Below are 14,422 nucleotides of genomic sequence, written 5' to 3' on the forward strand. Positions count from 1 at the left end.
TTCCCTCTCCTATCTCTTTCTCTCATTTTGTATTTTCTCTATCTCATCTTTTCCTCTTATATATTCTTCTAGCGTCTTTATCTCTCATTTCTTCCTCTTGGACCTTACTCTCACTTTGACAATTTCTTTTGCAACCTCCTCTCTCATATTTTCTTCTTGTCCGTATTTCTAGCTCCCCTTTCATCTTTCCATTTCTCTTATCTTTTCCTCTCTTATCTCTCTTTCTCTCATCTTGTATCTTCTCTCTCTCTCTCTCATATGTTTTCTCTTGTATGTTTTTCTTGTATGTTTAGAACTCAACTTTCCCTCTTGTACCTCTCTCTCACTCCTAACTTATATTTTCTGTATCCTTTTCTTTCATCTTCCCTTTACGTACCTCTATCATCTTTTTCTCTTGTATTTCTGTTTCTCTTAATCTCATCTTTTGTTCTTGTGTCTTCTCGTGTCTACGACTAATGTTATCCTTCTTGATTGTTTTTCTTATCTTTCCTTTTTGCATCTGCTTTTCGCCCGTATGTCTTCTTTTTCGTTTCTCTTTCATCTATTACCTCTACCTTTGATTTAATGCTCTTGTATTCACTATCTCTATTCTTCTATGGCATGGATACTTATCTGCGTCTAAACGCACCAACTCTACTTCAAATTAAAAATAAAAAAAAAATTAAATATCGACAAGACAGGTATTTCCCTATGGGTCAAATAATATTTATATACGAAGTATATCTATCAAATAACGAGACTATAACAACAATACAATACAACAACAATAACAACCGACACCTTCTAATACGGATTCAGTGCCTCTAGGTACTGTAAACAAATCGGTATAGCCGGTCCTCAGCGCGCGATAAAGTTGTTAGACAAAGTACCGGATTTGAATCTTTATTATTTATTAAAAATCGTACCAGTTATTGAATGTCAATTAACGCGTGCTGACACCAACGAATTGGTGTCATGCCCCACAGAGGTCGCTTGGAAGCTTTGTTTTTAGAACTAACCTCGTATTATCTTTGCCGAAACGATGGTACGTAACGCCGCATTAGTGATGACGTTACCTCGCCATTTTTAAACAGGTCCGGGTTCCAAACAAAAATTTCTATTAAATTTTGTTTTAGTTGGATTCTCTTGAAGGTTGATTGTTGTTTGTGTAAATAGATTTAATAAAAATATTATGACGTTAAATTCTGATACTATAAAGTGAAATTTGGAATAATTTCGTAATCTTTCACTTACCCTAAACATCTTAATTTTGAAGAAACGCGGCAACTACGCCTTCTAAAACTATATCGTACTTGGAAGTTGAAAAAAATTTTCGGCATCGCCCTCGTATATTCATTAAAATTGATGTTTTCGAACCCCTATACTAACTTTTTACGTCATACTAGTATAAAAAGCGTCTAAAAAGTACCCTTAATGTCTTTTAAATAAAAAATTTTGAATTGTCTAAAATATAAAGTGAAAAATCTAAAGATTATTGTTTGGTTTTGAGACGTTGTATGGTTTCTATTGTAAGTATATTAATTTTTGTTAAATAATCTAATTTATGTGATACCAAAAAATTCAAAAGCAAGATCGTTATTATTTTTTTTACAAAAATTTGAACTATTATGTGATGAGAAGTTTTTGAAGAATCGTTTGAATCACCAATCCCAGAGATGACATCTGCTGCGTGGAATAATTTTTTATTACAGGTACGTCAAATCCTAAGATTTAAATAATTTTTTTAAAATTATACACGAGGGTTCTGCGATAAGTACTTAGCCTACAAAGTAACAATAAAAATTTCGAAAAAGTGAAGATTTATTTCCAAATATAGCGATCCTCCAATTTCTATAACCTTAATAAATCTGAAAAGTCTGTAAAGTTGGCCTCTGTGGCAGCCTAGATTCGAAATTTTATCCCGGCGAGTGACTATTTCAAGTTTGAACACAAAAATCAGTCACAAATCTGGACAATGCTGTGGATGGGGCAGCAGTTTGTAGCATAATTCGAAGCGGAGGTGTGAACCGGTGATGTAATATTGTTTTTTTCTTCAAATGGGGCCAGCTTTTCTTCACTTTGTCATCGAACCGGTACAATAATTCGGTATAGTACACCTTTGTGATTATATTGACTTTCTCCACCTTGTGAATCCAATAAAACGGTGACGTCCACGTCCAGGACAGTTTTCTCCTTCATTAGAGCTCGTTTTCCTCGTAAAATCCACTGTCAGGACTGTTCATTGGTATCTAGTGCGTACTAGTGGATCCACTATCATAAAACGACGCAAAAACTCCTTCGGATCGCGTTTAAACAGCGTCAAAGACTACTCTGAAGTAGTCTAGAGGTTGTGCTTTACGGTACCCAAATTTTCATGCAGGATATGACCCGTGCGTTATTTTGAAGTTCAGTCTCAGCTAACTCACGCACCTTCATTTGGAGATCTGTCGACGTGCGTCCAAAATGAAACCAATTTTTGATTGTATCCTTTGAAGGAGAAGAGTCACCATACTCTGAAGAGGTCTCGCGATTATTACATGTAGGATATGACCCAAGCGATATTTTGAAATTTATCTTTTTAATTCAACATCCACATATTACCAAAACGACATTTGCTGATCGTTCACTAATACAAAAACTCATTTAGCACCTGAGGAACTTATAAACATAATTTTGTTTTCAAATATTTTTAAGGTTAGTTCAACGCAGGACGAATCTAAAGAACAGTACATCACGCAGAAACTGTCTATAAATTTGAAACGTTTAAACAATTCTTATACACAACCAGCCTCGTCCGATAACCATGAAGATATGTCAAGTTCGGATGAACACAGCGAAACCGTACCAGATTTTCCATCTCCCAGTAATCCACCGGTTATGCTACGCATAAATACACATACCGTTCCCAGTTCTTTAGGAGCAGATGGTAAGATATAAGTTGGTTAAACCATAGCATTATTTGTCATTCTACCAGCATTTGCTATTGTTTAAACCATTCTTCTTATCACTTCCATTTCTTGTTATTGCTCTGTTTATGCCCAATTCTCACAACCGGACGTTTTTATTGGGTTAGTTATCCATTTTCTTGATTACCAATTAATTATTTATTAATTTGATTAGAGAATGTACTTGGTTATCAAATTTTATGTTCGATATCTACATCGAACAATTGACAACACTCCTGCGTTCTTATATACAAAATTCCACCTTTTGGTCACCTCAAATTGACAACAAATGTACCAACAACATAGAACCGCTTCGTTACCTTTTTAAAACTATCAAATATCTGGGCTTGAAGCTTTTAACGTCACTAGGCTTATCCAGGTGTTTGAATCTTCTAGACACTCACCGATGAAATGGTCTGCAGTTTCTTTCTCCTCCATGCATAAGAAGCATTCCAGATAGTCCCCAAAGTCTAAAAGACCAGTCATTAGTCGACTTTGCGGCTGTTGAAGTAGAGAGGCAGAAGGTTCAATTATGTTGCTTTACTTTGTCTCATACCAAGTGCTTCCATCCATTACTGCAGAGTTTATTGTACTATCAGGCTAATAAGAGATGTAATGGCTATACCAAGAATGGGTCTGGTACACCCAAAAGAGCTGGACTTTGCAGCCATCACTCACTAGCTCTTGTAGGATTTTCTGCACTCTAGCATTAAGCTCAGAGCATTCCATCACAGCGAAAACAACTTCGGATTAGAAAACAGTACCATTATCCTCAAGCCAGAAAAATTTATTAACAAAAAAATGAAGTTATTTTCCAAATTTTAAATAATTTCTGGGTCCATCGGTGGATTTGCTGATCCCAGTTTGGTGAATGTATCGACCTCGTTGTTGTTGTAGTGACTGGGATACCCAAACGAGCTCTACCTTTGAGCCATCACTCACTAGTTATGGCAAGACGGTTTTCCGCTTCGGTTTGGAAGATAGTAGCATTCTCAAAGCGGAAAAAAATCCTCTTACAAACTGGTGATGTGGAGATACAATTTCGAAAAAGAAAAAGAGTAATTTTCCAAATTTCTAGAGTAGAGAACAATTATTAGAATTTCTTAGAACAATTTTCATCGTTTCAAATACTTTTTGAGTTCAAATCAGTGTACCAGGTGGTTCCATCCATCTGTACAGAGCTAGTTTTACGAGCAGATTACTGAAAGATATAATAGTAACACTTTTGGCTATACCAAGATTAGTTTCTGGGTCCATCGGTGGATTTGCTGATCCGGGTTTGGTGAATGTAGCGATCTCGTTGTTGTTGAAGTGACTGGGACACCCAAACGAGCCCTACCTTCGAGCCATCACTCACCAGTTCTTGTAAGACGTTTTTCCCATTTCGGTTTAGAAGATCCTCATACAAGCTAGTTATGTGGAGATACAATTTTGTAAAAGAAGTACATTTTTTATCTGTGTTGTTCACAATCCCTCTTCAGGTCTTCTATTCATCTTCTTCGTTTACAATAAGACCTAATTTTCGTATTTTCTTCTATTTCTTTGTATAGGTGGAGTGAACAGAAAATTTGCCCACTAGTAGTAAAGTCAAATCTATTTTTGTTTCGATTCCTTTTATAATGAATTGATTTTTTGTTTCTTTTTTTTATTTAGGAATCCGTCTACTAGTGGGCGATGTAGTTTGGGGTAAAGTGCACGGATTTCCTTGGTGGCCGGGAAAAATATTAACGATAACAACGTGTGGAGCACAAGTACCTCAAGCGCACGTAGCCTGGTATGGTTCCTCTACTTCTTCCGTTATGCAGTGTGATCAACTCAGCCATTATTTAGATAATTTTAAGGTAAATGAAAAAAAATTGAGGTTGGATGTATTAACGAATTAAAGGAATACAAACTATTGAAAATTGATCATTCAGAATAGTATTCATCCTTTTTTTTTTTTTTTTCTAGACATACCAACAAAAGAGAACTTTGGATGAGTATAGAAATAAATTTCATCTTCTTGTTTGAAGTTTATACCGTTTCAGGTTTGGAGGTTTGTCGCCTCTTCCACCCATTCTTTTCAACGTTTCTCCTCTAACAAATACTTACATTTCGTGAAAACTTTTATTTCTTCCCACCTACATCATCTATCTGGTCAATCCATTGTTTTGTTGGTATTCCTCTTGTCATGTTTTTTGTTTACAAAATCTTACACTTCCTCCAGAGTTTTATTTTATTTATTTTCTCCTTTTCCATCCATCTGGTTATTCCAATGTTTTATTGGTGTTCCTCTTCGATTTCTCCTTGGTTTGCACATCTTCATCATTTTCCTGGCTATTTTATCATTATACTTCCACACCAATTTACCTGTTTCTTTCTCATATGCTTAATTATTGAAGTCCGCATCATCATTTTTGTTTTTGTTTCTGCCCCATTTCGTTTTTCCTGCCGTTTTCCTCAAATACCTCAATTTTTTCTGTTCTAGCTTTGTCCTTTCTTTGTATCACTCTGATTTTTTTTTGTTTCTTCTTCCACCTATTCTTTTCAAGGTTTTCTGATTTTGACAAGTACTTAACATTTCCTCCAAGGTTTTATTCATGTCTTCCTATTCCATTTTTCTGGTCTATCCATTATTTTGTTAATGGTCCTATTTTCTTTGTTTATTTTCCTTGTCATTTTCTCATTAAACGTCCATACCAATTTAACTGTTTCTTTTCTATTTGCTAAATTATTGATGTTATGCATAGTCATTTTCGTTATTGCTTCTGTCCTAAGTTTTCCTACTATTTTTCTCAAAAATTGTGATTTCTTCCATTTTTACTTAATGCCTTTTCTGAATAACTCAATTCCCTTTCGCATATGGATGGTTATTACATTAGGTATTATTTTATTCTTGTTTTCACATCTGTTTTTGTTCTAGGATAGTTTTATTGCTCTGTTCTGTTCTTAATATTTATATCCTATTATTGTTTCTTATTATTTTCCTTTTCCTTTAATTCTTTTAATTTTCTGTGACCAAAATAACTAAAAACTCGATAAAAACTGTATGCTTGTTTTCTTGCTTTTATTATTAGTCATTCTCCTTCCTATATGTTTATTGTTTCCATGTTGTGCTTTCTACTTCATTTATTAGTGTTACTGGTATTTCCATTTTCCTTTTTGTCGTATGGTGTTCTAAACCGTCCTAATATCTATGTACGTTAGATATAATTCTTCTCCTTTCTATAAATTTCTATCAATTTTCCAAACATTGTCGTTTTTCTATTTTTACTCTTTCAACCCATGCCCCATATATTCTCTCAATGTTCCTAAAATTGCAGTTACTGACCATCCAAACGTATTGGTCTTTATTTTTTTATATATGGGTTCCCTTACTATTTGGTAATCATTTATGTTTTTCATGCTTCTTTACATTTCCTTCCTTCTTCAGCCAATTATTTTATCATTTTACTTGTTATTTCATCCTTTCCGGAAACAATTTAAAACTGTTAACTTGAGGATACTATACACTCTATTTCCAATAGATATTATAAAAATATTTTTTTGTCAAACTTATTGATATTTGTACCGTTTCTTATTTTGTTTTTCTTACTATTCATCTCAAATATTTTAATTGCTTCCGTTTTAACTTTGCCCTTTGTCCTTCGTATACGGATAGTTATTTCATTATGTATTCTTTTTCCTTGTTTTCTCTTCCACCCATTCTTTTCTAGGTTTTTTGTTTCTACTACTTATACTTCATCCAGAGTTTTATTTTATTTATTTCATCCTTTCCCACCTATCAGCTCCATCCAGTGTTTTGTTGGTATTCTTATTCGCTAATTCCTTTATTTACACATTATCAGCTTTCTCATTATACCATTATTGTCATTTTTTTATGTACGGGTAAAATTTAATTTTCCCCACAGTTTGATAATGTTTTTCATGCTTCTTTATATTCATTCCAAGACCATTCCCTTTCTTCCTCTTCCATTTATTTTATCACTTTCTACTTTATTTCATCCTCTCCGGAAACTGTAAACTTGGTGGTATTTTATAGTTTAAAATTGATTAATTTTTGTTAGATATACTACAATAAAAAGAAGAAAGGACCTTACAAAGAAGCTATAAAACAAGCGACTAACGATGCTCGTGAAAACGCCGAAAACAGAGTGAGGCAACCATTGGGCAATTCCCCTTCTCACAATATCATTCAAATTATACCACCAGCGTTGGCATCCCCAAGGGAAATAGACGTTCTCTCTTAGTAACGTTCAATTAAAAACTTGTTTTATTCGGAAATTGATCCTTGAAATCCCTGTTTGGCAGTTTCAATATAGGTCTGGTTGTTGACAATTAATTTTTCCCTTGAAACATGTAAAAAAATTGTAAATATTCTTTTGTCGTAAATTAAGCTTTATGACTGTACAGTTTGTTATGATAATATTTTTATTTATATCAATATATACAGGGTGTCTTAATATTCGTGATATCAGTTTGAAATTTTGTTTAACGGGGGCGATATGACATTTTTTTTATAAATTTTATACATTGTACACTGATAAAAAGGGGTTGCTTGAAGCGGTCAAAGTGAAAGTATTAAAATTAAGAAATTGATTGAAAATTATTGAAAATATGTCGAATTGACTGGTTTAATTCCAAATTATTTTGATTTACTATTGTTGGGGGTTGAAAAAATTTGTTACAAACAAAATAAGTAAAAAATGATAAAAATACCATGAGGTTAGTCACAATTGTTGATCTAGTCAATTTCTACATTTTGACTCCTACTTATGCTGAAATTATTTTGTTCTACTGTTGTTAATGGACCAAATAGTGTTGAAAAAACCTTCAAACTAGAGAAATTTGAACTAAAATAAAATAGTAGAGATATTAAAGTATTAGTCGATTTTACATTTCATCTCTCATACTTAGGCTGAAATCAGAATAATTTTGAACTACTGTTGTTGATAGCTCAAATACTATTAGAAAAACATTCGTACTGGAGAAATTCAAACTAAAATAACATTTTAGGCATATTAAAGGGTTAGTCAAAACTGCGGATTAGTCGATTTTACATTTCATTTCTCATACTTAGGCTGAAATCAGAATAATTTTGAACTACAGTTGTTGATAGCTCAAATACTATTAGAAAAACATTCATACTGGAGAAATTAAAATTAAAATAACATTTTAGGCATATTAAAGGGTTAGTCAAAACTGCGGATTAGTCGATTTTTTACATTTCATCTCATGCTTATCCCTACAATCCGTTGTAGGGTAACTTTATTTTTCTTGTCTAGCTCGTTTAATTTTTCTAGACAATCCTAAATGAGTTTTGATTTTATGATATTGTATGTAAATTGAACTAGACACATTTTTCAATTGCGTAAATTTCTGCTTGTTTGTTGCCCAGGCTTCCAGGGTGTTTGGTTCTTGAGCCCGACTCCTATTCCAGTTCTGTTTGCTGCTTAGATCCGTCCGTATACTATTTAATGACATTTCTATTCATTTCTTGTATGGAATTATGATCCTAATTACTTCTACAGCTTAGTATCGATGTAAATTTTTTCTCAAAGTTAAACTTGGTCGATGCATCATTCTGAGGTTTGGTCATTATTTAGGGATGGTTTTTCTTTGGTAATTCCATCTCTGAACATTTTAAGTGATGTTTTCTCTGCCATGCTTTCCAGTACTACGTGGAGAGGTGGGAGATTTAGAATCAGTTAGTTTATGTTAATGAAGGTTTGCATATTGTCCATTAAGTTGATTGAAATTATTGTGAACTATTATTCTTTAAGGTTTAAATAGTAGTCAAATGCAGAAAAATTGACACATTTCAAACAAAAAAAAGTTATGAAAATACTAAAAGGTTAGTCAAAATTGCTGATTGAGACGTTTGTAGTGAAGCTCTACATTTCGACATTATTTTGATCAAAATTTTGAACTAATGTTGTTGGTTCGTCAATACTGCATTTTAGTCAAGTTCTACATGTGACTCTTTTGATTAAAATCTGATCTATTTTGAACTAATTTTCTCGAATAGAATGAAAGTTATTTTAATTAACTTATATTTAAATAGTAGTTAAAAGTTGTCAAATTGGTTTTATTAAAACAAAAAAAAATTATAAAAAAGGTCGGTCTGATTACGTCGATTTTAGTGAAATTTCTACATTTGGCCCTTATTTTGATTAAAATCCAAGTAATATTGAAACTACTATTTTCAAATATTGAAATAGAATGTGAACGTGGTCAAAATGGACATAATAAAATTAATAAAAACATGAAGAGGTTCATAAAATTATCAATTTAGTTAATGAAGGTTTGCATTTTGACCTTTATTTCGATTACAATTTGAGATAGTTTGAACTACTACCTTATATTAGTGAGTACAAGCCTATTTTCAACTCAAATACGTTTCTAAAAAAATTTTTACAAAACGTAACAAGGTCAGTGTACAATGTGACCCATAAATATTTTATATTAGTATTTTTATAAAATGATTTTTAATTCCACTTTTATAGGATTTTTTTTTGAAAATTCAACCACAAACTGATTATCAACATTTTTAGATCTTAATATATTGTGATAATTTTCTATAGCGCTCCTAATACAAATTTTATTTCAATGTACATCTATCAATTCAAAATTTACTTATTTGTTATACAATAATATATCTGTGATTTTATTCATTTAGTGTAGGTTAAATGTACATTTAGAAAAAAGAATAAAGCATTTTAACTTGTTCTATTTTTTTATATAAAATCACATCCTTGAGTCTTGGAGATACGTTAACGAGTTAGCTTCATCCCTAAAGCAGGAGCTAAATCCTATCTATCTAATATTTCTTCTTTCCTTTTTGGAAACAATGGAAAAAATTATTAAGCCCTACATCAGAACAAAACTGTTTACAAAGGTCCCTTTACATAAAATCAAACTAAACTAAGGAGAGTTATTTGTATGCTTACAGGAAACTATCTAATGAACTGTCGTTTTTGTGAGCAACCAAAGGAAACCGACCTCCTCTTACACTCTAGTACTTACATTCAAGCTCTTTAAAGCTAGAAGAGGTGAGCATAGCCCCCAGACAGATAGCGCACTTTGCAAAGTCGTTACTGTCTGACTGGTGAATAGTGTGATAAACACAATAGATCCATAGACCAAAGTGTTAGTGAGGTAGGCCTTTACTACTTAACTCATCTAGGCTAACCTTAAGAGTCAACTTGGCTTCAGATAATTTCAAAAGACTGTAATAACTGTTTCAATATTTACTTTCTTTTATAGATATAAAATCTTACAATGTAAAATATAAAATAATTTTGAGGCTAAAATAATTCGATAAAAAATAATTACAAACTATACAATTATAGAAAATATCTGTTTATCTTGCATATTTCATTTAAAAACTGAAAGATTAAAAGTACGTAGGCCTTTCTTAGAAAATTATATAACCACATTCATTCATCGCACTGTACGTAATTCGCTGGAAACAGCCCATACTTTCCTTTGCATAGACCTCTCCACCATCCCGCATCAATCTGAAAATTAAAATTTCAATTTTAATTTGAGCACTTGATTAAGTGAAAATTATTTTAATAAATAATATTTCAATTATTAAATTATAACTTAATAATTTACCTTGTCTATGTGTGTAATAATATCATCAGGATCAAAAGATATTTCATCGTCAGCACCAGCTTGATAATCATAAAGCGCAATAGCCGTAATTCCAGTATCTACTATTTCTTCTTGATATTCTCCTTCCGTTTCTTCAACTCCTACCGGACTCTCAACTACCTCTGTTGGTGTCTAAAAGTTTAATACCATCAAGATTATGATTATTAAGGAGATATACATTTTTTAATGGCATTTCTATTGTGAAAAATCTCAAAAATCAAATCAATCTTGATATATATAGGCACACAAAATAAATTAGGGGAGAAATCAAGAAAGAATGGGATCGAACTTTATAGGAATTGAGGAATACATCAAAAAACAAAAGACAATGGAAGAAATTGGCACAAGAGGGACACTCATCTGATACTTAAAAAGGTAAATGGAGAAGATATTTACAAAGCGATAAAGAAAATTTAATACATACAGGTTCTTGTACGTGATGAGCACTAGGACCAGCTCTTTTGATTGTCGAAGTATCAAAATTTTCATATATATCATCAGAGTCTGAATCATCCGGTTTCTGTTGCTGTAACTGTCTTAGTAACTCTAATTCTTCTTGTATCTGTGTAGAAATGGAACAAATTTGTTTAAAAAAATATTTTCCTATCATATTTTCGAGAACTAGGAATATCATAAAAGTTCCTTACTTACCATGCTTTGTTGCTTGTCAGTTTCAGTCTCTTCTTTCTGAGCAATTTCTGTAATTTTTTTCTGATCCAATCTAGAAGGTTCCACAGTCTTTTCCTCAATTTCACTACTACGGCTTTGAGTCAAAAACGCCGTTTTTGATTGATCTAATTTATTAACTTTTTCTACAGTTTCACTACTGTTTTCTTTGTCTTCTTTATTATTTTGTGTCAAAAATGCCATTTTCGACTGATCTAACTGTTTGGGTGTTGAAACTACCTCAGAAGTTAAAGAACTTGAGGTTTCTTTATTGATATTAGTAAATAAGGCGGCCCTAGCATGAATATTCTTTTTGGGTGCTGAAGATTGTAAAAGAACATCAGGTTTTGTTTGCTGGGCCTTAAAAAAATCGCATAATATGAAAACTCTTTGTTTTTGTCTATTTATTTTCAGCAATACTTACCAAAGTCTCAAATTTTGCCCGTAAATCTGAGGGTTTAGCTCCACCAATATCAGGCTTGACCTTGGTATAATTTGTACCCACTTTACCTGGGGGTTCAAAATTGGCAGCTGATTTATCAAAACGATCAGTTTGTACACCAAATTTACCCCCGAAACCTTTTTTATGGTCTACTTGACTTTCGTGTTTCTGAGGTGCTTCATGGTGGTCCCAACCAACTGCTGATTTATCTTGCCTATCAGATTGAACACCGAATTTTCCTCCAAAACCAGTTTTGTAATCTTTGAAATAATGGAAGGATCATATATAGAACTATACATTGAAAGCAAATAAATTCAAAAACACACATTCTTAAAGTGCAGTATCAGTCATTAGCAATTTTAATTGAGTCTTTATATAGCTTTTCAATCACAGATATAACTTAACTAGAAACTTTTCTTCAACCTACGGCCTTTAACTTTGACCTATATTGTACTCCTTTACCATTTCCCTCTAAAGATATGTCTCAGATATGAAATTTTTGTCTTACACCATACCATATCCACTGTAATCCAGGATTATGCCAACACCATTTTGTTGGGATTCCTGGCTATTCAAATAATATTCATTATTTGGCAGTGTGACTACATTTCTAAATCTTCCAGCTAATTAATTGTATCCCAACTGTTAAAGCAACACTCACCATACAAGATGTAATCATTTGATGTTATTGTAAAAAAATGACTTAAATTTTTTGAATATTTCTATCATTTCAATCATCACGTATACAAATATCAAGAAAATTATTTGATAAAAATTCATGGTAGAATAGTACATAGGCATTGGACACAATAAAATATCAAAGAAAACAAAACTAGACCAATAGTTATATTACGCTGCAGAAATCACTAATTTTAAAATTTGCTGCTGCTGAATCTCCTGAAAAGATTAAAGGCCTAACCTAATAAAGTCAGTTAATATTAAAGACAGTATTCACAACCACTTCTAGTTAAGTTGAATTAAAATGAAACAGAAACAGGAGAATATTTACCTGTTTGTGATTCATGTTTATCTACTTTTTCAACATGATCCCACCCTACAGCTGATTTATCTTGCCGATCACTTTGTACACCAAATTTTCCTCCAAACCCAGACACATAGTCTTTTTGCGATGCATGTTTTTCAACTTTTTCTTTGTGATCCCAAGTCACTGCACTCTTGAAAAAAGAGTTAAAAATCAATTCAGCTGATCAGTTATAGTAGTCAATAAATTTCATTTAAATTACCTTGTCAATCCTATCTGACTGAATTCCAAACTTTCCTCCGAAGCCTGTTGAATAGTCTTTTTGTGAAGCATGTTTTTCCACCTTTCCAATATATTCATGTCCAACTGCTGACTGGTCCATTCTGTCTTTCTGCACTCCAAATTTTCCTCCATAACCATAAGCAGGATTATGTTCACTCTCTTCAAGTTCTTTTTTCTTTTTCTTCGCATCAGCTTCTTCAGTTTCCTTCCTCAATTTATCCATGCTTAAAAACCATATTACATTTCACAAAAATCTCATGTAACAAAGTGTCAAGTGAATTAAAAAAGATTATTGCTGAACTAAAGAAATAACTTATATTATGCACTACAAATATTGAAAATTTCAAAGGACTCAACCATCCAGTCCATAAATCAGAGATAATATGAATTGTATAACATCTGAAAAATATCTTCCAACAATTTTTATTACAATAAACATAATTGAAGAAGAAATTTGACATAAAGAACTAGTACTGAATATTGCAACTGCCTAAACCATTTACAGTACAAAAATTTCAATGGAAAAATACAGTCTATATTAAAGAAACATTCCAAGACCACACAGAATCTCACCTAAAATGTTTTAAATGATCAGGATTAAGAAGACTACTAGTTTTAGAGGTAGTCCACTGAAACTGAGTGGAGGAGAGGGCACAGCAATTCTTTCTGGTCTCAGAAAATCGTCACTTCATCAAGCATGTATACAAACATAAAAGCACAAGACACGATCACGGAGTAGATCATAAAAGATATATACCAATTGAAGAATAGTTAGTAATGGATATTAGTTGCAATTTTAAGCCTCAGAGTCTCTAAAACAATAAAAAGTTATTACCTCCAAGAAATAACTCAATCAAGGCTTCTACTGGTTACAGATATGTACAGAGATACATTTTAAAACAAACATTTAAGCTTACTCTATAGCACCTGCAGTTCTTCCTGAACCTTCCACAGTAGTGGAACCCCATCTCTGCTGCTGTTCATCTACATCATTTACAAAATCTGGATCAGTTTCCCATTCATCATCCTCGGTGGTATCATTACTAACATTAATTTGATGACCTGCAGCGGCTTTCCACATTTTAGGTTAAAAATAAATGAAAAGTAGTTTTCCAAAATTTTTATAGAAAAAGATGTTTTACTATATTAAAATTAAAAACATTTAAATTATAAAATATATTAATTAGTTTATAATAATTTCATTATCTAAGGACAACACCCGGAGAGATATGATAGTGACACATCCTTGACAATGACGTTCTCCTCATTAAAAATTTATTAAATGGGAATTTGAAGTTTCACTTCCTTATCCGATGATTGCGTTTTTAAAGGCGCGTTTACTAGTACCTCATAATAGCGAGTGATAGAATATATTACAAAAATAAACATTTCTAATTTTTCGAGATCTATTAAAAATGAGAAAATGTTTATGAAACAAATTTTTAAAATTAACGTTCAAATTCTATTTAAATTTCACTTATCAGATTT

At 32.2% G+C, this 14,422-nt stretch overlaps 2 protein-coding genes across 2 annotated transcripts in view; one reads left to right on the top strand and one right to left on the bottom strand.

The window, feature by feature from the left end:
* The window catches only part of LOC130899281 (PWWP domain-containing protein 2A-like), a 33,247-nt gene extending 23,617 nt beyond the window's left edge, over window positions 1–9,630 (top strand). Inside the window, exons 7-9 of the mRNA XM_057809094.1 lie at window positions 2,674–2,905; window positions 4,578–4,765; window positions 6,971–9,630. Of these exons, the coding sequence (XP_057665077.1) occupies window positions 2,674–2,905; window positions 4,578–4,765; window positions 6,971–7,153 (603 nt within the window). The 3' untranslated portion in view covers window positions 7,154–9,630. The remainder of the gene's footprint in view (window positions 1–2,673; window positions 2,906–4,577; window positions 4,766–6,970) is intronic.
* A 508-nt stretch (window positions 9,631–10,138) lies between these two features.
* Window positions 10,139–14,192, bottom strand: LOC130899283 (src substrate cortactin). Its single transcript, XM_057809100.1, has 8 exons — window positions 13,852–14,192; window positions 12,915–13,158; window positions 12,680–12,845; window positions 11,653–11,930; window positions 11,214–11,588; window positions 10,987–11,124; window positions 10,524–10,694; window positions 10,139–10,423 (listed from the first exon to the last, which is right to left on the bottom strand). The coding sequence occupies exons 1-8, from the start codon at window positions 14,013–14,015 to the stop codon at window positions 10,343–10,345; spliced, it is 1,617 nt and encodes a 538-aa protein (XP_057665083.1). The 5' UTR covers window positions 14,016–14,192; the 3' UTR covers window positions 10,139–10,342.
* Between the last annotated feature and the right edge of the window lie 230 nt (window positions 14,193–14,422).

Source organism: Diorhabda carinulata, chromosome 11 (assembly GCF_026250575.1).
Source record: "Diorhabda carinulata isolate Delta chromosome 11, icDioCari1.1, whole genome shotgun sequence".
NCBI classification, from domain to species: domain Eukaryota; kingdom Metazoa; phylum Arthropoda; class Insecta; order Coleoptera; family Chrysomelidae; genus Diorhabda; species Diorhabda carinulata.

What these genes read in the sequence shown, in the direction of transcription:
- LOC130899283 (XM_057809100.1), bottom strand. Translation starts at nt 14,015, where the DNA reads ATGTGGAAAGCCGCTGCAGGTCATCAAATTAATGTTAGTAATGATACC. An exon ending in TAAACATGAATCACAAACAG is followed by an intron (nt 11,931 to 12,679) that starts GTAAATATTCTC and finishes ATTATTTCAAAG; the next exon opens with ATTACAAAACTGGTTTTGGA. An exon ending in CTCATCACGTACAAGAACCT is followed by an intron (nt 10,695 to 10,986) that starts GTATGTATTAAA and finishes TTAAACTTTTAG; the next exon opens with ACACCAACAGAGGTAGTTGA.